Below are 24,604 nucleotides of genomic sequence, written 5' to 3'. Positions count from 1 at the left end.
TTCGAAAAAAAATGGAATTTCGGGGCCGTATCCCCCCCTTAAACCAAAGATGCCACATATGAATTGAAGAACCAGCTGTGAAGCCCAAATCTGCCACTTGAGTGGTGATTTAGGCTCAAAGATGGCTAGACGGCAGCCAAACTACCGGCAGTGAAGCTTAATTTTGGCACTTGTCTGGCGAACTGGGGTCGTTGAGTCGCTCTAGAAAACCTTCCAAAAACCCCGAAGCAGCTATGGCGATGGGGAGGAAAGAAAGAAGGGGCAATAGCCCGATTGCATGTCTTGCCGTAGGTGATGTGATTGTGCGAGGGGCGACAGTGACGGAGGCAGCGCTGCCGCTCTCTCTCTGCAATTGCGTCGGTTTTTGTGTACGAATGCTGCCAGATTTCGCTTAAAGGGAGCACAAGCGGCTGCCGCCATGAAATAAGTGGCAACCTTCTACAGTGCAACCCACTTATAACGACAATGAGAAAACCCGAAATTTCAATCGTTATAGTCGGTTATCGTTGTATCTGGACTAGAAACTGATCATTTCCAGTCTATAAACTATAGAAACTGATCGTTATAAGTGGTACGTCGTTATATGTGGTATTGTTGTAAGTGGGTTGCACTGTACAAGGTGAAACACTAGAAAAAATATGACACCCTCCCAAGAGTGTCAGTTTTAGAAAAGGGGCGAGCTTCCTCAGGCTGTAGCTGTCGAGGGGAGCAATAACCTATGTGGTATCTATAAAAAAAAGATTTGAACTTGTTTTAGAATTTTGCATAAAGCCAACCGACTCAGAATGTGTTGTTCGGTTGTGTCGACTTCTTTCGATCTGTTTGAATCCGATTTGCCCATTCTGCCCGTTTTTAACTTTTAGGGTTTGTATTCGGGAGGCCGACACAAGCACTTGACACATCCCGAGTCGATCGGCTTTATGCAAAGTATCAGGCGACGTGCATTCACTTGGTACTGATACGAAGAGTGTTTGCACCTTGACCAGAAAAGACCCCATGTCGGAGACAATGGAGTGAGGTTTGCAGCTTACATCTCCGGTACAAGAAATGAAAAGGACACTGGATTTTTTTTCGGTGTTGCCCCTCGTACCTTTCTGCAGGCAGTACGGGGAACAACAGAACATATCCACAGGCAGAAAACCTGCAAATAAAAAGGCTTTGTTGACAAAGGCTTCAAACCACAGTCTGTCACACTTGTTACGCAACACTCCAAATGGATTGTCCGTGAAGTGGCGCTTGAACTGCCGGTCAGCCACCACGTAATGCTGACTGGCTTTATGTCTCTGCTGGGCCCGCCAATCTCGTTTCGCAGCCGCGTCCCTTGCCCCTCCCTCTCCAGCTAGTACTGCTTTGATGGTAGACAATGCCCACAACTGAGAGCGTTCATACGTGGAGAATTCAAGTTTTAAGGTTTATTAATTTTTGTATAAAAAGTATTTGCAGCAGAAAACCTTAAACTTTCTTACTCTTCTACGTAGTTGCTGTGTAGTTTCATACATTTTTTGCATGTCAATGTCACAGCTGTAAGTCTGCCGTGAACGCTTGTTGGGGGGGTCTGTTGAGACCACTGGGATATTGCCAACGCAACAGCAGAGCACGTCGTAGACGCCCGACCACGGTGAGTGTCCTTCATTGTCGGAAACAGCCAAACATCGCTGGGAGCAAGGTCGGGAGAGTAGAGGGCATAATGAATCAGTTCAAAGTTGTTGTTGTGAAGAAAATTTCTAACAGCTGTCTCTCTATGGGCCGGCCCATTGTTGTGAGAGAGGATGAAGCCATCACTGTCATGGCCTTCGGGGTGCAGTTGGTGAGGGTAACACAGAGGTCATTGTTGCCATTTGTAGTGTCTGAAACTTTATTGAGACCAGGTTGCTCTGCAATCGTTTGAAGACTTTATAACAATGTTGCTCTGTTGTGCACTTGTTGCTAATGAACCGCATATTTTAAGATACTTTGTATTTTTCTGCCCGCTCACAACCCAGAGAAAAAAAGCGGTAGCTTTATAGGGTGGGTGGTGCCCTTAGTTCGGGTGGTGTCTAGGGCAGGGTTTGGTATGGAACCAGATTACGTCGCACCATTGTCTCTTCGTGACGCCGCGCACACTTTAGCACCACCCGGGTGCAAAGACCTTGCGCTGAAGTTTCTTGGTCACCAAGGGAGGGGAAACTCGCTTTCTTGCCCTTTCTACTCCCCATTCCATGCACTCTTTTTACAATTCCTGCTTCTACCCCTCTTTCTTGCCCTTCCCGTCCCGCTCCGCATTCTTTCTCACACCACCTGCTTCTGCTCCTCCCGTTCCCGCGTGCTGAGTCTGTAGCTCGATCAGCAGCGCGCTCGGCTTCCACGCTGGTGACTGGAGTTTAATCCCTAAAACCGGTCGCTGTATTTTTTTTTTTTTTTTCAGGATTGTTTAGTATTAGACTGACTGACCTACCGTAAGATACAGCAGAGGCACCCACTTTGTTCAGGCGCCCGCTACTGACAATTCCAAAACTTGGGAATTCTGAAAATTATATGCTAGGCGCCCAATTCGACCGGACAAGCTCCCGTGTCTAGATTAACCCAGTTTTCAGTAAACGTGGTGTGGGCACTCTTCCGGTATTTTACGATACACATTTTGTGCTTGTGCGACTCCCGAGGTAGGTTGGTCCTAAAAAGCTGCTGCCTTAAAAATGAGACCTTAAATCTCGAATGCCTCTTGTAATACGTGTTCTAGGGTGCCTTTCTGCCACCGATCGCGCACAAGTCCCCCCTCCAAGAACAGTAACCGATTGCATGTGGAGTGTACAATTGGAAACTTCACGCTCTGTCCGGAATACTATCGAGGCTACATCCCACACTCGAACTCGAATGCACCAAGGGCTGGGCCCATTAATGTTCGGCATTTAAAAACCCACCGAATGAACACTTTCGGTCAACCATGTTCAACCGTACCTTCTCAGGCGCGACTTGGTGCGTGTGTCCGAGGGCGCTGTCAACGGGAGCCTGGCGCTTCACTGCGTGGCCGCCGGCCGGACCGTGCTCCGCCTGTGGGACCGGGACGACGCACGGCTGCAGACGTTCGTGTCCCTGCGCACGGGACCCGCCCTGGAACCCCGGCCCGATCGCATGAGCGTGGGCGACGTCGTCTGCTTCCAGACGCCACTTCAGGCGGCCAACGGTAAGGGCTCGCTCCATCCGTTGCTTGCTTAGAGTGTCTCGACAGCCCATCTGCAAATCTTCTCTTAAAGAGCCTGTTCACACACTTGCATTTGCTTCCGAACAGAGTTCTTGGGATCTTCTACACGACAGCACGCTGGCGCCATCTATGTGTGACCTTAGAACTACATGTCATTAGAGTGAAGGTTTTGTGTTATTTGAGAGGTCAAATGTATAAACTATCTATTGTAAAATACCGAGCAAGCTCCCACTCAAAATTTGAAGATAATCACAAAAAAAAATAGAGGATGGGCCCATATGACGTCATCAATTTTACATATATATGTACTTTGCATATTTTTTCAGATGTTTCAAATTTTGGTGGTGCGCGCTTAGCGCGGAATGGACGGATGCTCTGTACTCTACGATACGTAAAGTGGTTGTTTATAACATAGCCAAAAGCTTCTTGAGACAAAAAAGAAAAAATGATGCGCAACAAAAGTAGAAAATAGGGATATGCCCCGGGCGTTCGATGGCTGCTCGATAGATGGTGCCAGTCTATTTTTTTGTCGTAAGAGATCTTGGTAGTTTTTAAGGCGCATGGTCGTAAGAAGTCACAAGCGTGTGAACTAGCCTTAACCCTTTGAGTGCTACGCTTGAGTATACTCTGTCGCGTTCCTGTGTGGTGTCGGTTTTGGTTTGCTCCCTACCCCTCCAAACTGGGCTGTCATCTTCAGACGTAGAACTACAGTAGACTCATTAATAGACTAATCTCACCAGCCGGTTTGACTACGCCATTGCTGCCGCAATGCATAGAGGGAGCTTTAGCCTTTCTGCACATGTGACAACCTCGCTGGAGCTCTGCGCATGTGGAGCATGAGGCGGCACGAGCCGTCTTGTGCACTGCTGCCTGCCTCCTGCGAACTAAAGTTATGGCGGCGTCACGCATGTGCCGCACGCTTGGTGAGATCGGTCTATTCAAACTCCAGGAAGTCACAGATTTTAGTTTGAATTATCAGAAAATCATCTAAATATGATACTAGACAACATTATGAATTGTTACATGGATAGCTACACATACAAAGCAGGTTTTTGTCAGTTTCCTCTACAAGGGCCTAATTATAAGCAAGTACAGGCATTACACATTGGTGAAATAACTGACGTTAGATTTATTCATCTGGCAAAAAAGGTGTTGATTGTGGGCTGTTTAGTCAGCACATGAGATCTCAAAAGTTTCAATACCAGCCAACACAAGTAGTTCTTATGGGACTCTTCCTTTGCACACAGAAACTTCTGAAGCTGAGCGATGTGCTCAAAAGCCTGTGCGGCTGTGACAGTTTGTAGTGGGTCATCCCGTTCTTCGTCATCTTCACTGTCACTGCTGCACTGTACTGGCATTACTTCCTGTACTATGTCCTCTGATGAGTCATCACGACAAACACCCACATCATCGTCAAGACTAGCATATTTCGCCAGCTTGGCATTCACATTATGTGCTTCAAGGCCAGAAAGCATGATGCCAGTGAGCTGTTCCTCATCCTCGATGTTGTCTTAGTCATCATTGCTAGTTTTAAAGGGACACTGACACCCCCAGAAAAATTTTTTATATTTTTTGCCAGGCACTACATTATGGTGTCGGAGGACTACCCAATTAATATTTTGCAACAGAGTAGCGTATTTCTTTAATAAAGCCAAAAGAGGCAACTGCTCGAAACCGAAACCGAAACCCGACGGAGGTCGGAGAAGTGGAGAGAAGAGAGTGAGTGGCGGAAGTCGCGTGGCTACACCCGACCGTGCGTTTTTTTTTTTTTTTTTTTTCCTTTCCGTAGCAGACGACACGACATGCGGCGTGCGATGCGGCGTGCGGGAACTGCTCGCCCTGCGATTCTTTTGCAGTTATGTTTGTTCTGCTCGTTGTTCTGTATCCCAAGATGAGTTGTTTTGTACATTGAGGAGTTGGAGATGAGTAGTGAGTGCCCGTGGTGAATTTCCATGATCGGCTCCGAAAAGAATACACCCAAGATGTTGCGTGAAGAGCTGGCTCACCTGTCCTGCATCCGAAAAAAAGTGGCATTGTGTGACAGAGTTTCCGAAAGATCAACGGGATCGGGACCAATGGCTGGCTGCAATTCCTGTAGAACATTTACGGGCACCTCGGAAAGCGGACGCTACCTGACTTATATGCTCCTTGCATTTTGTGGAAAGTGATTACATTGAGTTCGCAGGTGTCAAAACGAAAATCCCATACCATTTAATTCAGCGAAGTATCGTCCACAACATTTGTTTGTTATTTTTTTTGTTTGTTTCTTCAATGATGATTGTAAAAAAAAAAAGAAAAAGATATGTAAACATCAAAAAATGTTCGACAAAAAACAATTTTACGGGGAATCGAACCCGGGCCTACCGCGTGTGAACCGGACGTCTTTCCCACTGAGCTACTGGGGCATCTTGATTCTGGGGGATCTTTTTCCTTAGGAATAATTCAGCCGGTAAACTGTAAGTTGGAAAGTTGGCTATCGATTTTTCTCTAGCAAAAGCACTCCCGGGTCGAAGTCGGGAAGCACCACGCTTTGGGGACATTCGCACCTAGTAAAGAAATCGTACGCGTGCATATTCAACACGAAGTAGACACGTCGTGCTTGACGTTTGCGCGAGTGATGTCTTCAGCCACGAGAAGGGAGCGACGGCTCGGCGACGTCTTCGTTTAAATCGGCTTGGTGGCCGGGCGTGTCGTACGGAATGAATACCAATTCTTTTGATCAGTCCCAAATTTCTCTTTTAACGGCAGACAGAATTCGCCGGTACCGCGAACGACAGTTCTGAAATGGAGGTCCCACGCCCGTCGTCCGCTGCCATCGCCGTCCCCGCGAGACCCACGATACGCGAAACGACAAACGCACAGAATGCTTCCGGTTGTATGTGGAACTTTTTTTTTCAATCAACGTATTTACAGCTTTTTAGAAGCCACAAAAAATGGGTTTCATATTTTTTTCTATTTTTAATACTGAGTGTGTGCCTTCAGTGACCCACGACTTTGATTAAATTTGGTGGTCGCATCGATACCTTAGGAAACGGCCCGTGACCGCGAAAAAGAGAGTGAGCGAGACTCGAACCGGCCAGTTCTTGATCAGCGGTTTTCGGGCGGAAAGAAACCGAATTTCGAGCCGCAAATTCTGTTCTGGGTAGTTGAGCTCTCATATGTCACGTACAACTAAAAACCTCGGCGAGCATAAATACCCTGTCAGTGTCCCTTTAAAGCACAGAATGTGAACGTCGTTTTCGGTTAATGTGTGCCCACTTGAGCCCCGTTGAGTGCGCTTCATTTCGAGCACCGGTGCGCTGCGGAGAAGCAACACTCCAGAAAGCAAGCTCTGCCGGTAATGCTTCTCTGCGGTGCACTGGTGCTCGGAAAGAAGCGCACTCAACGGGGCCGTGAGAGCAAAAAAGTATGAATTAAGCGAAAACGCTGTTCAAATTAAGCGGCTAATAAATACATTAAAAACATAGCGGGACAGCCAAAATTTTCAAATCTGTTTAATTAACCGGAAGTACGAAATATCAGAGTTTGAATTATCACGAGCCTACTGTACATCTTTCTCCGCGCTTCGGAGGGGGAGCAAAGTTCGGAGGTTGACGTCACGTAGACTTGGTCACGGAAGTGACATCACACAGATTAATTCAGAGTTTATCGAATAAATCCGAATTGAACAAAATTTTTCTGGCAAGTTTTTTCAGAGTTTTTGCGGATTAATGCGAAAACACTGAACCCTAGTTACTCTAAAGAGTCGATTTTGTGACATTGCAATGTTAAAACAGCCCTTTGAAACTAGGGTTCTAAAAGATCTTGCAACGCCTATGTTGTGACAGCACAATCTTATAGCAGACCTCTGAAACTGGGGTTTTGAAGACTCGTGATCAGAATGCCACAATCTTGTAGCCTGTAGTATTCTGAAGCGTCAGTCTTGTAAAATAATCTTGTAACGGCCTTCTGAAACTATTGTTTGAAGGAGGCACGCCACTGTGCTTGCTGTCTTGAGCCCTAGCATTGTTGTTGGAGTGGGGCCCAAACCCTGTGGTGACGACTGCAGGGAGCCCCGGCGTGTGGAGCCAGACGGGGGACCAGCTAGCAGTGGAGCCTGGCTCGGGGGTGGCGGTGGCCCTGAAGCCAGGCACCGCCCTGCTCCGCTACTCCGTTGCTCCGCAGCTGCACAGCACCCTACAGGTGGGAGCACGCTCTGCTGGCACCCGCGGTGCTGCCCCGGGCAACTTATGACTTGGCAGAGGGGTGCAGTGCACAACGTTTCGACATTTAGAGGGGAATCTGAAATCTCAAGACACTTCAACGCAGAAAGTGTTACAACGCAGAAAGTGTTAGAGGGCTGGGTTTTGGGAGAAGAGCAACACTTTCCGGTTCGACAGACGTGCAGGTCAATGTCACGTAAACTATACTAGCCCCATAGGCGGCTTAGTGCTTACATAGCCTCGATGTCAGGGTGTCGAGCGACACCGTAACGTTAGGTGTCTGATATTACCTGACACCATGGCATCACGTGACTCTGCGATGTCACGTGATGCCTCGAGGTCATGACATGACGTCACGTGACTTATGTTATGAGGTCACATGACAACACGACGTCTCGTGACATCAGTCACGTGACCATGACATCACGCACACTGTATGTGTGCCCAGCTTGTCTGCAACACATTTTGTGCATCTCGATTGAGATGAGATTGGGACATTCTTAAATATTTTTTAAAGTTGCTGGATAGGACATGCAAGTCACAAAATGAACTTTCCCCAAAGAACAAGAAACTTTTTCATGCAAAAATTTGTCTTAGAGCTCGTTCGAGCTATTCCGAAGTATGATTCTATTCTGGGGTCTAAGTCTTGAGACAGAAGCGTGTCTTGGAATCATTCCTAGCGTGTCTTGTGGCATAAGTATTGCATCCCGAACTCCCTTCTCTTCTTTCAGTGTGCATACCAATTTTGCTCGACTATGTTGCAGTTTTAGAATAGCTCCTCCTATGAAACTCTCTGCTCACCGTAATTGGTAGTTTACTCCTCTCCAGTCGTCTCTTTTTCAGCGTTCACTCTACTAAATTGGAAAGAGTGGAGGGCTTCATAGCCTTACATGCTTTGCACTAAGATTAATTCCAATGTGCCCCGCATCTTTTGTAAAAACTGGTCGTTTTAGATTTGGGCGAGTGCATTACTAAACTCAGCAGTCATCATACTTTTAGATCTTGAGGAGCCCCTATCTTGCTTGACTCGAAGCTGAAATAGAGCTTGAATTGAGGACACATCTTACTTAGGGGCAGGGACTGTCAAGGAAATCTGGAGCTCGAGGAACCCATAGGGCACTCTGGAGAACCCCTTGGTTCCTAACAACCTAGTTTGAGAAGCCACAACTTGGTACTAAAGTGGTTTCCAAGCATTCTAAGAAGAACCCAAGATTAGATCGATACGTGTACGATATTCCTATTAAAAACAGAGTCGAAGTTCACAACACTGCTGTTTTTCTGCGATTCAACTCAAAAATTTGAGGGCGCCGTCTGACGTGCTTGTGCCAATCGCGAGCCATCGCTTCCAGCGCGGCAAGGGGGCCTACCAACGGCGAACCGATTTCCATCTGTGTGCGATTCGCGTATGGGAGGCGATTACTCGCGATTAGTCGTCACACGTCCTACGGCACCCTTTTTTTTTCTTCTTTTTTTTGCAGCGAAACTCAGAAAAACGATTGTGTCGCAAACTTTGATACGGAAATCAGACGCATATCGATCTAATCTTGGGCTTTTGAGAATGTTTAAAGCCCGTAGATCGAGTTATTCGTAAATAAACTATCTCTGAAGCCAGTTTTATTGCCCCTTGAACGGACGCCCCAGACACGCATAGTGGGGTCGCCTTCGCGGGGCATGCGGCCGCTCTGAGGGCGCTCGTTTGTCCCAGGTGCTGGTCCATCCGGTGGCGACCCTGGAGCTGCTCCCGGGGCGCTCCCAGCTGACCTCCCTGGCGGAGACGCGGCTGCCCGTGCTCCTCGCATCCCAGCCCTCAAACGTGCACGGTGGGTCGGCTGTCCCAGGGGGGTGGGGGGGGCACCTCTTGTTGCACGGCCCCCTGCATCCAAGTGACGCTGGAGGCGGCTTCAGCTTTCTGATTGTGTAGCATTTATAGACCTTTCCAATAGTCAGCTTCTGGGCGCCGCTATCTTTGTCTACTGGGCTGCGCAAGGCGTTCCAAACGTGCGCAGTAGCTCTCTTCCCCGAAACATGGGATGCCAAGCATGCGTCCACAGCAGAGCGACTCGACATTTGATAAGTGCTGGAAAGGTCTATAGGGCCGGCCTTGGGGTTTTGTGTTCATGGCATGTAGCCTCGATGACGTCGCAGGTTCATGTGACATTATGTGATGTTGCATCGTGACATCGCGTGCCACAGAATTAATGAGTCGTGTGACCTAATGACATCACACGGTACGGTAACTTCGCATGACGCTATGACATTATGTGACACAGTGACGTCTCACGATGTTGAGTGACTTTATGACTTCACGTGATGTGACATTGCATGACCCTGATGTCGCGTGCACCACGACTTTGCAGTATGACGTGAGACTTTGACGGCTTTCTATATTCACAAAACCTTCACACTGTGCCCTTGAGTGGCCCCCTTTGTGGGCCTTTGAAGGGAGGAGAGCAAAGAGGTAAATGCTGCGCATTTAGAATGCCTTTGGGAAATGCCAAGGAAATGGTAAATTTTTTGTCATAGTCCGACTGGTGTATTGGTTCTTTGCTCGTTGAAAATGGTCTATTTCAACAAGATTGTCTGTTTGGGTTAGGACTTGGTTTGTGTCCTCTTGCGACGTGCAACAGCTATCGAATGGTTCATTCAGATGAGTGTCCTTGGAAAAATGGGGACCAGAAAGACTAGAACTCGAACCAACTAGCCAAATGAGCCCTTTTATCAAATGGTGTTCGGAAAGTCTCATCAGTGTCTTCCTTTTAGAGAGGGAGGAAGGTTTCCAAGCGAAAAGTTTTAGGCATGGGTGTTGTCAGATTTACATGGAAATTCAAAACAACCTCTGAAAAGCTGTCGCCGAAAAAAAGTTTCTTATCCAAAATTTTTATAAAATGATTCTTTTTGAATTTTTAAGAGTAAAAAAATGCTGGACCGTTATTTTATCAGCTAGCATATTTTTGACAACTTTCGTTCGATTCTTACCATATTTTCTCAAGTAATAGCACTTCTTATGAACAAGGCCCTTGCGTCTACTTTTCTGCATAGCACACATACAGCCAATCATTGCGTTCTGCATAAAAATACAGCACATAACGAGGTCGGGAACTCGATTCTTCGTAAAAATGCAATCTGAGCAGATAGCGATTTCGCATGAAGACGTCTCTGTCCCATAAATGGCTTCCATTTTTCCACTGATCAGTGATTTGCTATCCCTGTGCTCCGTGGGAAAGCAGATCCCACCAGTTAGTCCTGCGTCGCTGCACGGTGCGATCCGCTGAAGTAACTCGGATCTGCTCGGCAAAGATTTGGAACAGGGCCCGAGCGTTCCGCTTCTACCACCGTGGGCCACCTGCAACCGTTTTTTTTTTTTTGACGGGTCCGGTGCACTGCAGGGAAGTGCTCCTCGAGGGCAGCCTCCGAGCTGGCGGTCGTGCCTCCCTTCTCGTGCTCGGTGGAGTTTGTCAACTCGAGCCTGGAAGCGTCTGCGGAAGACTTCTTTGCCGCCGAAGCAGGCTTCAACTTTGCCCAAGGTGAGGCCTTTTGGGAAGCTTGGCGTTACCTCTGACCAGCCGCACCACGGGGTCTCAAACCGGGTTTTCAGAAACCGGTTCCCCACGGTTGCCCAAATCGTTTGATTGTTTGTACGCCGAGTGTTTTCTTAGTTCAAAAGAGCACAGAGTTTCCAAAAAAGTTTGCTTGTAAGTGCCAAGATAGGACAGACAGTTGCCGACTGATTATTCGGACTTCGCAGGGACCAAAAGAATGTCAGACTAATAGAGCAGTCTGAAAGATCAGCAGATTGAAAAACTTGCCTTTATTACTTCTAAGTGGGCTTAAAAAAGCCGTAAATAGTGCCTTGCTTCAGGTTACGCCAGCGTGCCTTGTTACGCCTTCGTTTGCGTTCGGCAGCTTTTTGTTAGCTTGAGAATCGCTGCCTTCTTTTCTAGCGTTATGGTTGAGTACTTTCCGAGCTTTTTAACGACACATTGCGGCGGCAGAACAACAGATGGGGCCATGACGTCCAAGCCAGCGTTGTCCGAACGAGATGAGAGGGGCAAATCCACGAGCGCAAAATGGCGACTGGCGACGCGAAAGTGGGGCGGAGGCTCGAAAGGACGGAAGCGATGGAAGGAAACAAAGAAAAATGATGATGATGATGATGATGATGATGATGTGCAGCTAAATGGAAAAAAAGGGGCTAGCATAGCATCACCTAGCGGTAGGAGTCGGGAGTACTCAAGTAGCGCTGCCAAACCAAGCCAATTCATTTGCTGCTAACATAGAATTCAAAATGGCTGCGTCTCGGTGGTGTTTCTCCCAATCTCCTTGTGTTTCCTGCTGATCGTTCGCATCAATTTTCTTCGGATAATCTAACTTTCGGACTTCAAGCTGTCCGTAACATTGGTCGTGAATATGCACCATTTTTATGGAGTAAGTCACGGTTCTTCCTTTAGGTTCGAAATATCGAACAAGTCCGAATTGTCGGAGTCCGAAAAAACGGTCGGCGACTGTATATATTACTATGTAAACCCCCTTTCCCCCTCCCCCAAGAAATGAAATCGCACATGTTTTTGATTAGAGAGCAATGAATGTGTTTAGCGCAAACTAGCACCTCGCAGTACCTCCTGAAGGAAATTGATGTTGCGTGGCATTCTTGCTGCGCAACATGGTGTTGGAGCGGCATTCCTTACGTTCCTGTGCACTTCGTCGAGGACGGCACGCTTCCGTTTTCATTTTCCTTTTTTCCGTCGAAGGCTGGCACCTCGACGGCACGCTCTCCATCGTTGCGCTGAATCGGTGCTTGAACGAAGTCGAGACTTTTCCACAGAGAGCTACCACGCTGACCAGCGATGCCGACACAAAACACAAAGCAAACAAAGGAGTGCGCACAATACCAAGTTGGCACCCAAGTTTGTGTTTCGTCGATACTGAGAGCTTAGATTTAAGAGAGTGTGCAACTGCTCGATCGGGGTCACATGGTTTATGGCCTGCGTTTGCAAAACGAGAATCGAATTAGTCAAGAACGTTCTTCATCTGCAATTGTCTCTGCCTTTCAGCCCTCCGTCCTCCTCTCCACACGACAACCCAACATGTGCTCACTTGTGTCAGTCTGCCCAGAAGGCGACCGCCATTAAATTGCAATTGCTCGCCAAGGTTGGAGTTACTCCCTCTCCTAAATCTAGGCTCTCAATGTCGGTGCGTCGTCTCTAGCACCCTGAGCGCCCCTGTCGGCATGCCGTAACAGACAACTTCTCCGCGTGCGATGCGGAAAAGCCGCTTCCCAGATAAGGAGCGTTGAGCAGATGAGCAGACTACAATGCAGAGGCCACCGGTGGCATTTGCAGCATTGTCCGCTACACGTTCTGGGTGGCCTCTCAACCGCAGCAGCGAAGGGCAGCCTCTACGACTTGGTAACTTTTCTGAATTTGACTATCACAGCGGAGCTGTTAAGGGCTAGCTTCCCCAGGATTGTGTCCCCCGTACAGAAATGTCGACACAAAACCCTGGACAGCTACCGCCATCTATGAGCGATGGCGGCAACCAGACAACCGGTTTACCGGCCTCGCTCATAGATGGCAGCAACCTTTCCAGCCTTTCCACTCTGGTTTTCACCAGACTGGAGAGGCTGAATTTCTCTAGGGGTCGTCCTAGGGGTCGTCCTTGAGGTCGTCCTTGTTGTCCAAGAGGTTGTCCTCTAAGCGTCGTCCCTGAGGTCGTCCTCTAAGCGTCGTCCCTGAGGTCGTCCTCTAAGCGTTGTCCCTGAGGTCGTCCTCTAAGCGTCGTCCCTGAGGTCGTTCCACCATAGTACAGCTTCACTGGTCCTCCTTCACCAAAATGAAAAACAAAGTTTTTTTTTTTGTTTTTTTTTTTTTTAGTTATTACTATTTTTTTAGTCATATCCGTGAGAGCCGCTCCATTTGCTTTGCAAAAAACATATGCACATACCTTAGAAAGTTCAGATGGGAATGGTAAATGGTAAATCGTGATCGCTTCGCTTTAGCCACTATTTCGTTATAACCGACTTGATTGTAAATGAGTGCGACAGTATTCTCGACAGTGTGTAGGCTTTTGTACCGCCTAAATGTATCGCTGCCTGAATAAGAATGCCTAGCTGTGGCTCGGCCTCTGTTTGAGGCAGCTAGGCATTCTTAAAATCCAAGAAACTTTAACACCTATGCCTAACCGTGCTTACTTATGATACAAGCTTTTTTGTGTTTTTTGTGAGCTAATAAAACAGGATATTTTCAAAGTGTGCCACGCGCTAGAATTTTTTATGTTCAAACTAATGCTTGGGATCGGGTAGAGGCTCATTCCCAAAAAATACTGTACTCTCTGGAATTCCTGGGTTTCTAAAAACTCAGTTCGAGAACCTATGCTCTAGGGAAAGGTATGAAACCACGCCGACAGTGTGGAGGGCGTGCAGCGAGTGTTGCCCACTCCAGGGTACTTCTGCTCCCTGCGGCCGCGTGCTGGTGTGGACAAGCCCCGCGCGGTGCTAGAGGCCCAGCTGGAGGTGCGGGCCACCCTGGGCCCGGACGACGACGGGCCCTGGTCCTCGGCGCTGCTCCTCTTCACGGGACCCTTTGAGCTGCACAGTCGTGAGGTGCTGCTCAGCCCCGACCAGCCGTCCACCAGCGTGCTGATCACTGCCGGGCCCGCCACCCACGCCTGCCTCAGGGTGAGAGTGCGCTTGCTGCTGTGACCCGTGTGGATAGACAACCAGACTCATTTGTCGCAAGACGTCCATTGCTGCTCGACGCTCCGTTCCACTTTAAAAGGATACTGAATCGAAATTTGGATTTTACAAAATAAGGCCGCAGAAGCATTGAACAGGACGCTACAAATTCCAAAACCTCACTCATACATCGATATAACGGATGGCAGTATTTTTGGGAAAGAAGGGGGCGATCAAGCGAGGACTCTGACGTCACAGTCCTCCTGGAAAATTTGAGAATGAGGGGAAGCGACCTTGCTTCTTTCCTCCTTGCTTTGGTTCATCAGCTCGACGGGACGAAGCGAGGAGGAGAGGGAATGAGAATCGTGACGTGACTTCTCTCGTCGGCCTCGTCGCCCATGTTCAATCGCGCACTTCTTTTAAAAAAAAACACAGCGATCCGTTAGAGATATTGCTCTATAAGTGATGTTTTGGGGTTTTGCAGCGTCCCGCCTGTCTGTTCAGCCTTGTTTTGTGAGTTCGAAATTTCTATTCAATATCCCTTTTAAGCATATATGCTACAGCATGTGTCAGAGTGGTCCTAGCGGTACTCACCTTGGACCCTACAATGAATTCCAAGCACACGTGTGCACAACAACTAAAGCACAGAGCTCTAGGTGGAACGATCGGTGGGTAGAGACGGCAAACAATGCCACTCCAAGAAACGGGATGAAAGAAAGAACACGGGACAAACACCACGCGTTTGTCCCACGTTCTTTCCTTCGGTCCTCTTGAGCACTGTTTTTGGTCATGTTTGACGGTCGCCACTAGGCCAACGTACCCACTTGCTCTAGCGGGTAGACGCTGTCTGCAAATTGTTTGAACGTGAATGCCGGCGTTCCAAGTCGGGGCGTTTCACGCCGAGAGCCCCGTGCCCTTGCATGTCCCAGGCGGCGAGTTCGGACGAGTCCCGGCTGGAAGTGGTGGGGCTGCGTGCGGTCTCCGGCCGTGCCCACACCTGGAGCCTGGCGCTGCAGGCGCACTCCACGCTGCTCTGGCGCCGGGAGCCCCTGGGGGTCACGCTGGACTGCCCCGCCACGGGACAGAGGGAGCACCTGGTCGTGCGCATGGTTGCACGTGAGTGACTCTCTCACACACCCGTGCTTCCCGTGCGTAGATAAAGCGTGACCTGCACAAAGCGTTCTTATGCTGGCGACAGGCTTTGGGCTACATTAACTGCAGCACGAGCAGATGGCGTGCACACAGATATATTAAAACGGTTCTTGCACCGGTTGAAGAGACGAAAGAAGGACGAGAGTCTATAAAACTTAAAGCGTCGGACTGTCCTTTTTTTTATTTACAGCGGAGTCGTTAAGGGTTAGTTTCCCCACTATCGTGTCCGCGGACAAGCAGCATGTGGACACAAAACTCCAGACAGCTACCGCCATCTATGAGCGACAGTGGCAAACAGGCAACCGGCTTGCCAGTTGTCTGGTTGCCGTCGTCGCTCATGGATGTCGGCAACCTTTCCAGCCTTTCCGCTCTGGTCTTCACCAGAGTAGAAAGGCTGAATTTTAGTCTTGTGCGAATAGTGGATTTTGAGTTTGAAGCGATTTCAAAGTAAATAGTGGTTTTGGCTGAATATTTTCGATTTGAACATCTAATAGTTTTTCCACCCCTATCACTATCTGCATAATGCTTGGACGAAAACCCAGCTAAACTTGTGAAGGTTCTTCCCCTTGTTCATTTATATGCTAAGTTTAATCTTTCTATATTTATGAACTGTGACCTCAGAAGGTCTGATGTCTTGGAATGGCAACTAAACGACAGATTTGACATAAAATTAATTCTATAGAGATGGCCAACTCTACCCAATTGAGTGAATCTACAAATCTTGCTATATATTCTTCCTTTAATCTCGAGTTAAAAAAAAGAATGAATCGCGCATGTTTAATGCAGGTTGTAAGGGCATCTCTGTTTAATTTTGAAACTTTTACTACAATGTAGATATACACATTCACAAAGTTTCTATTTATTTTTAAATACAGCCGGCACACATGCACCATCCCGCTTTGAATGTATGCTTTTTTTCCAAGCACGGAATTGCGATATTCATACTTTTCCAAGTGTTTATCGTGGCGGATTACCCCGTTGAGTGCGCTTCTTACCGAGCATCGATGTAATGCAGAAAAGCAACACCGGTGGTGCTTGCTTCCGCAAATATTGCTTCTCTGCAGTGCATCCTACTGAATTTCTCTAGGCGTCCCTGAGGTCGTCCTCTGGGCGTCGTAAAGATAACAGCTTCGCTGGTCGTCCATCTTCACTTGAGGTGGAAGGGCTCTACCTTTTTTGTCTTCCATTGTTTGACGTTTCCCTTTCCTTACCAGAGTCTCGGGTATAATTCGTCGTAGTTGTCGTTCACCTGCTCGGCTGCACACTTGCTGTCTTTTTATAAATAATAGTTTCAAATTATCTTGCACGTCGTAGCAGACTCGTTTTATTTCTATATTGGAAATCAATCTGTTTCTAAGCCGAATCAAATGCGCCAACATCCTAGCTTACGAAAAGGTGCACAGAGTCAGCCACGTGCTCCACGCACACCACGAAAAGTGGGGGTGCCGAAATCGCACTACCATTCGCCTGGCTCTTGTCGACGAGGGCAGGCACCCATTTTTGGCGTCGGCACAACGCAAGTTTTTTCTGGACTGGTCAGGGACGGGCGCATTGGCAACATCGAGCACCTAGCGTCCACAATGACTCCGCGTTGACGCTGACGGGTGAAAATTGTGTGCGAGAACGCTCCCGGCCGGTCACACTTAATACATTCTACAGGGTGTTTCTGGGGCGTGTGGCGGCAGAGTGTTCTGTTCCTAGCTGTGGTCCCTCAATTTCTGCCAGACGACATTGTAAAACTGCCGCGTCATCGCCAGCCGCAATCCTGGCGGCGTCCCAGCAGTGGCGGTGGATGTGGCAGATGCCTGCTCTGCCACACGTCGCTCCCCGGCTTGACAGTCCATGGAAGCTCCGGCAGTCCGGAGTCGGGACACAGCGACGATGGCAACGCTCGCGTTTACTCTTAGAGTTTTCCAGGACTTCTAGCATCGACCACCAGGATCGCGACATCCAACGGCCCGATGCTCCGACTTTTGTGGCGTCATTTGTTGCCACTTGGGGACACGCTCGATGCACGGGCAGAATAGTACACTGGTGCCCGAGCCCCACTAGAGCGACAAACGGAAAAAACGACAGCGACATCCCTCAAACCAGTCTTTTGCGATTTGGAATAAAGGAGGCTATGTTCAAACACGTACATCATACAGGCGAGGGTATCTTTGGCAGGCTTGCAATCACTCGTGCTTACTTCACGAGGACCGAACGACTAAATGCCTGCCAAAGGTGCCATTGTGAGCATGCTGCATGTGTTGGAGGCTTGTCGCTGTCGTTTGTTTCTGTTTGTCGTCCTTGTGGGACTCGTGCATAAAGACGTTGGTTGGGGACGCGTTCCAGGCTTCATAATTTGAATTTCCGGAACCGTTGCCAGCCTATGATGATGATGATGATGATGATGATGGCGACAATGCCAGACTGTTTTTTGGTGTTGTGCGATGCAGTGTCACCCTCTGGAGGTCTGGAGCCGGACCTGGGCTGGCCAGCCGTGCTTCGCTCCTTTTGGGCGCACCACCAGTTCTGGCTGGCCACTCTGGTCATTGGGGCCGCCACTGCTGCGCTGCTGATTGGTGAGCGTTGTCGGGAGTTCTGGTTCCATATCCTCGCGACTCCTCATCTACCCCAGGTCACCGCATTGAGCCCTCTGGCCAGAACGCAGCGTCATTAACTTGGCGACTTCATCGCTAGGTTTGGCGGCCTTTCTTTTTCTTAAAAGGTTTTTAATGCAGATTCTGTCTTGTCAGCCGGTTTCCATAGAGTTCTGTAACAGCTGGCTGTAACAAAAAAACACCAGAAAGTGTACTCTCATAGAAAACCATATAAAAAGACTTCAGTCCCCCGGCAGGATTAGAACCCTCCATCTTGAGGTCGTGAGGCAATGGCTTTGCCAACTCGGCTATCCAGGGTCGGTGGTTGGAGCATGCAGAAGCAAAGTAATTTGCATGGCTTGCAAAGGCATCATCACGCGCTTTGCAGCCTTTCCTGTCACGTGTCGGAAATGAGATTCAGACTCCTTTCTCTTCTTCCCAGGAAAGCCTATCGCACATTCTGTGCTTACCAATCTGTCAACATGATCAAGCTTGTTTTTCTGTTTGGAGTTTTTAGCGACTGTTTTGTTTAGATAAATATAAAAATGTTCGAAACAACTGCTATGCGTGAAGAGTGGCAAGGAGGCTCATGAGCTCGCACACGGGTAAGGAGACGGGTGCTACCAGTAGCATGGTGCGGTGCTCTGCCAACAAATTCCAAGTGCTGCAAGGAATCAATTGACTAAAAATATTTTAATTTTTTTTTTTATTTAACTCTTGGGGGTGCCCTTGAATAGCCTATAGGACTACAAAAGGATCCACCTTTTATCAGGAGTATGCATTGTAACATAAATAAAATGCACAAAAGCATGCACAGTATGTGTTACACAAAATATGTTACAAGAAAAAGAAAGTAGTGCTCGAGAAAAATAACTAAAGTCAGTCGGATGTGAATATGAAACATCAGATAAAAACTGATCTGTGACATTGTAAAAAAAAAGGCACACAAGATAGCTTAAACAGCAATATGCACGTACCATAAAGTGCCGCAGAAGTGGCCACTTTATGCAAGCGCCCACTGTTATTTCTTATATTTGGGAATTCTGCAAATTATACGACCACCCCCTCCAAAGCACTTGCATCAACCGAAAATATTCACCTCGTAAAAATACATCGGTAAAATTAATTGTGCTTTCTCTGATTTCGCTCACCTTGTCTTCGAAGCTCTTTATTGGCCGCCATTCTTGCTTTTACCGACTTGACCAGACAAGCACCCATGTCTAGGTTAACCCAGTTTACAATGAAAGCGGGGTGGGCACTTCCCCAGCATTTTACTATAGCTCCTGCATGCATTGCCACATTTCTTGCTAAGGAATCTTGAAAATTCGACTCATCGGAAGGCTTTTTCACGCGCCTAGACTAGCAGAAGAATAACGAAAAGGTGAAGGAAAAAGCGTAGAGGCACAGCAGTCGTTGCACGAGCAACTTCCGCGCCTGCCAAGCGCAGACATGACGACTGGCGCCCCACGGTGCAGGCTACCGGAACCTCCTGGGCCAGCAGTCTGCAGTCGCCCGCCAGCCGGACGTGTTCCTCAACACCTCCGGCGAAAACCGATCTCCCAGCGGAGGTGAGTCAGGTGCCGCCAATGGGCGCCGGCTAGGCACGTGCGAACGTGGAACATGAGTTCAAAACGAATAGTGGTTTTGGCCGGATATTTAGGAATTGAATATTGAATGGGTAGTTCCTCCAAGCCTTTCACTACTGTGTAACCATTAGATGTAAACTCGGCTGAACTTGCAACTTCCACTAAACAACTTCCACTAACAACTAAACTCAGCTGAACTCCCTTGACTACTTCTAAATTAATCCATAAATATAGCTGACTATATTTATAGACTGTGACATTAGAAAGTGAACGAGGTAGGGCATAAAATTAACCTTTAGAGATGCACAGCTATGCCTAATCGAAGAGATTTATGGATCTTCTTGGTATATGCAGCTGTTCTTTGTTCGATCTCGAATTTTAAACAAAGTGATCAAGATTGGTAAATGCATGTTGTCAACACCTAAGACCAAGACAGCAACTAGGGTTCCGGAAAAGGTGCCTTCATGCATCTCGCCCGAAAACGAATTGACGTGCCTTCTATTGAACGGTGGCATATGGGTAGTACATCGATGGGCTGGAATTTGTCGGAAACATTTCCGACAAATTTGACCGTTTCCTGCATCGACGAGAGTTCAAGAATGTTGTCTTTCATTTAAATTTGAGTGATACTCTACCAATAAATAGATTGGTCAGTCGAGGTAACTTTTTACATATGTGATCGGAGCACTCTAAACTTTTCAGGGGTATTAGAAACATTTGAAGAAACTTCATAACATTGCCTACTCGTTTACTCTATACTGTGTTGTTCCACACTGACCTTTAATCATTTATCTTCAAAATAATTTGGGCTTCTGCCACCCGTATCTACGAGATGCCGGTTTCGTCATGACTGTGCAGTCGGAACTGGCTCATGCGGCTCGTTGAGTTTCGGTGTGTCGCGCTCTCATACACTATGGTTCGTTTAGTTGCTGTGCCCAGAGTATGAAATTGGAGCATCAGAGTAGGTGTAAAGGAATGCGGACTCAACGCGGCCATTGGCTCCCTGGATGGCAAGGCCGTAGTGCTGGAGTTCCTATGTCGCCCACCAGAGGTCGCCAGATGGCACAGATTGGACACCAATGCTGCGTCAGCATTCAGCTGGCACCTGTGCCCCTTGGCCGTTTCTGCTTAAATCCCTAAAAAGTCGCCCTTGGAAAAGTCTGGGGGGGCCCCCCTCCCTTAGCCTCTATAGGGTGCATTTTTCTTGTGGAAAAATTTACATACACCAGCTTTTGTTGAGGAAGAGATGTTTCGTCTTTGGGCTACTACCGGGTCAACCAAATACGTCTGGGCTATGCTTCACCCATGACGTCGCATGTGTCCGCGATAACAGATCTCTCTGCAGCCCCCCCATCAAGCCTGCACTATAAATACGTCCCTGCTTTGCATGCAAGGGATGTTTTGTTGCATTGTTTTGATGTAACCGTGTATGAGGCTCCCGTCTGCCATGTGTCCTCTAACCGTGCCGTGTTTGGGTGCAGTGCTACCCTACGTGCCGTGGCCAGGGTCCCCCGAGCGACTCTGGAGCGTTCCGGACCCCCACTGGTCCCCCAGCCAGAGGCGCTCTTCTCCCGCCAGGTAGCGGGAGCTCGGGAAGGCTCCTTCGAGGCAACTCGCCAGCACTCGCCTGGCCGTGCCACCCAAGACCACTGGGGACGGTGTTCAGCACCGTGCGGCGATGACTGCCGTCTGTACATAGAGTTGTGATCTTTTGTTTATTTTCTTTTCTCAAGGCTGTGGTACAGTGCAGCCCTGTATGCAAAGTTGTTTTATTTTTGCTTTGTTTAGAATTTTTAGGAAAAGGGAACTTGGTGTTAGGGTGAGTTTAGCCCCGAGGCTAAGTTGGTGGGCCGTGGCAGCCACTATAGGTCGGTGACAGGTTAGGGGTAAAGAAGCTCCTCTCACTTCTTTCCACTTTGGCAGAGCGAACGCTCCTCCCCTCCGGCATTCGCTCTGCTAAAGTAAAATGGGGTGGGAGGAGCTTCCGCTTTACTTTTAGCCTGTCACCAACTGTAGAAAAGAGGCAAAATTGGTCAATTATTTCACCAAACAGGAAAGTTTTATTTTTTAATATTTTTATTTTATATATTTTATAATGTATTTAAATAGTCGATGCTCAATGGTTTTCAAACTGAAACGGAGCTATCGCAGTTGGTATCGCTTGCGGAAAGCAGAAGCATTGACATTACTGGTGCTCTTTGCCCACATTTTCGGTTTGAAGCCGTGCACAAAGGTGACACTTTTCGCCCCGTAGCGCCCACTACAAATTTTTTCATAAAAATTTCTCCCGAACAGTTGGAGCGTATCATGAATCCGAATGCAAAATGTCCCAAAAATTGAGATTTAAAAAGTTGCATAAATTTGTTCAGTTAATTAGCCAAGTAATTAAGCCATTCGACCTCTTTTCTAGTCACTGCCATTGCCTCCAACTCGGCCGTAGAGCTCAAAAAACCACGATGAGAGTTCCCTCTATTTATTTCTTTAGTTCTGGACCGACAAAAGAAAAACGGACCGCACAACAAACCCGAATGTTTTGCAAGATGCATTTGTTTTATTGGGAGTTTGTTATAAATGGGCTGCACAGTACATGCTCTCCTGGATCTAGGCAAGCGTTTGGCAGTACCGATCTCAGTCATTTTTTTAGTTGCCATTCGTTGGAAGGAGGGGGGAACTGCAGCAGTCCCTCGGAGAGTTCCAAGATCCGTATTTTGGCATCCTTTAAAATTACTTGAGACATTTGTGACAAATTAAGGAGAATGGCCCTTGACATATTGACACGTTTGTCGGACCGTGTCTGCCTTGGTGGAGGGGGAAACGTGGAAGAAGGTGTCAACTTTGATCATTTATAGTGAGTAAGAAAGGTTTTGTACGTCAATCTCGTCCTCCACTCCATTTTACTTCAAGTCCGACCACAGCGGTCGCTACGATTTGAGGCCAAAATTTCATCATCACGGCGCTAAACTACTGAACTAATTGCGCGCAGCGAATGCACAGTGATCCTGGGCTTTCTTTGTGTGCGACTGGTTTAGCAGGCGATAATGAACTCGTGAAGGCAACGAGATCCGGGACGATGCACTTTTGGGGGTGATTGATTAGTTCCGTCCGATCGCGGTGTCGGCTGCGGTCGGACTTGGGGCGAGAGGGAATGTGGAAGTCGGAAAGCTCCCAGCTTCAAAATCGTTACTTGTGCCTCGAACAATAAAGTTTTTCAAACGTTGTCTATTTCTTGCTTCGATGGCTCCGTCGTACTTGTTCCTCGTAGTAACTCCGTTCATATTTGGGAGCTTCTTTTTCTGCACATTGCACCTGCATCTCGTAGCACTCACTCCCACCATAACTTGGCAAAAATTGTCGGCTGCGACTAGGTGGGGTGCTCCAGTCACGAACTCGGTTCTTTGGAAAAATTAATAACACGTTAACCCTACAACTGAATTCTTTTAATGCTCTCGTACAATGAAAATTTCACGAGTGATAATTTTGTATAACTTAACTGATGTTTGTTGGTGTGCTAAGAAAATTGAGGCAAGTTGGAGACCATGAAGAAACACCAGAGTACCCCTTTAATGAAAGCAAGAATGATAATAAATCTCTGTATAACGTCCTCGGTTGCACAAAAATGTTTTTTTTTTTTTTTCACATTCTTTTTTTACTTTTTGAATATATTGTTTATTAAAATTAATTAAAAAAATAGCAGCATTTTAGTAGACTACATCGGTAAGATGCAAGGCGAGCTGGTGGTAGCTAATCATTTTGTTTAACATTCGAGACTGGTCCAGAAAAGGAAAAAAACTTGGTTGAAGACACAGAAGGGAACGTCTTGAGACGATCCTTCTGTCTGTTTGTTCGACTAAAAGTTTTTGTTTGTTTTTTCCTTTTCTGCACCCCAGTCTTGGGTGTTAAACGACATGATTAGACAATAATAGTATTAAACCTAGTATCTGTCAAAAATCATTTGTTTTGTTAGAAGCCATGGAATGATTCTTAGTGAGACGCATGGTAGAAAATCTGTGCACACAGCTATAAATGCGCAGTTATTCAGTTGCAAAGACCCAAAACAAAGACTCAGATGCTGACTATTGGAACGTGACCGTTGGGCGACACCAGCATTCAACATTCGGCACCCGAACGCCAGACCCAGACATTGCCGCTCGCTCTGCGTGAGGAGTAGACGACTTGCTCATTCTTCACTGGAGAGTCTTACCTCCAATCAGAAGGGTCCTCCCTTTGAGTCTACCTTCTCCCCTTCCAACTGAAGCTCGGTGCTTCTTGCGAGGAGAATGCGGCGACGTCTGACGAAGAGGAGCAACCATATTTTCCCAGATCTTACAAATTTAGGTATGGGCGCTTAGTGTGGTATGGGCGGATGCACGGTATTCTACGGTATATCAGACTTTGCCAAGAGGCTAAAGAGGTATTCTTTGTATGTTGCGTTTTTTTCTTGCTACTAAACCATACTTTTAAGAAGAAAAAAAAAGCTAACAGACATCAAAATAAAAACAAACATAAACATCAAAATAGAAGGCTCGAGATGCTTGTAAGCACTTCTTACGAGTTATGAATGCTAAAGCACGCTCGCCGCTCTTCGCTCCCTTTTTTTTTTTTTTTTTGTCTGCGGGGTACGGCACGCTGACCTTGGGCATGGAGCGATGGAGCTGCTGCCTCGCAAACATGCAGCGCCTTCGGGTGAGCGATCGTTGAAACTGACAAGGAGCGGCCAATGGGAGCCTCGTCGACGCGTGCCAGCCAACGGGACCGAAGCCGAAAATACATCAGCTTGACTTCGCTCCTTTGGGATCGGGGAAACTAGGTGCTGTGTCTAGGCTTTTCGTGTGGTTTCATAGCTGGGAGCTGGCTTTACTTGGAGAAAGAACTTAAGGTGCCATTTCACGCTTCAAACTGATGACGTCGGCTCGCTCCATGAGACCCAGTTAATGCTTTCGCATTAAAGTCGACGATTGTTCCACACTAGCAAGATCTGGGGACACCCAAGAGGCGAAGCCGCGTTAAGCGCCACTGACACCAGGGAGTTTTGGCAAGTCGTCAACGGTGCTGGCTGTAGTGCGGTGACGACCGCAATGCAGGGGATGCCAAAAATTCACCACTATTGCCTTCTTGAATGGGAAGTGTTGGCCAGTATACCCACCGGGCAGTGAAGTTTGGTTTAACAGGTGGTGCCATCTTATGGATAATTTTTTCAACTCTGAGATGGCACGCAGTCGCAACAATTGGACCCG

At 47.7% G+C, this 24,604-nt stretch overlaps 1 protein-coding gene across 1 annotated transcript in view; it reads left to right on the top strand.

Annotated features, from left to right (window-relative positions):
• LOC8043222 (nuclear pore membrane glycoprotein 210) overlaps positions 1–22,590 on the top strand; it is a 106,697-nt gene extending 84,107 nt beyond the window's left edge. Inside the window, exons 36-44 of the mRNA XM_040218742.3 lie at positions 2,943–3,160; positions 7,227–7,360; positions 9,086–9,200; positions 10,767–10,904; positions 13,818–14,053; positions 14,980–15,166; positions 17,641–17,766; positions 19,260–19,352; positions 20,852–22,590. Coding sequence (XP_040074676.1) covers positions 2,943–3,160; positions 7,227–7,360; positions 9,086–9,200; positions 10,767–10,904; positions 13,818–14,053; positions 14,980–15,166; positions 17,641–17,766; positions 19,260–19,352; positions 20,852–20,952 — 1,348 coding nt within the window. The 3' untranslated portion in view covers positions 20,953–22,590. The remainder of the gene's footprint in view (positions 1–2,942; positions 3,161–7,226; positions 7,361–9,085; positions 9,201–10,766; positions 10,905–13,817; positions 14,054–14,979; positions 15,167–17,640; positions 17,767–19,259; positions 19,353–20,851) is intronic.
• Positions 22,591–24,604: the final 2,014 nt, after the last annotated feature.

The sequence above is a fragment of the Ixodes scapularis genome, unplaced genomic scaffold (genome assembly GCF_016920785.2).
Source record: "Ixodes scapularis isolate PalLabHiFi unplaced genomic scaffold, ASM1692078v2 PGA_scaffold12__126_contigs__length_90152505, whole genome shotgun sequence".
Taxonomy (NCBI): Eukaryota; Metazoa; Arthropoda; class Arachnida; order Ixodida; family Ixodidae; genus Ixodes; species Ixodes scapularis.
This window is presented reverse-complemented; position numbering and strand designations above follow the sequence as displayed.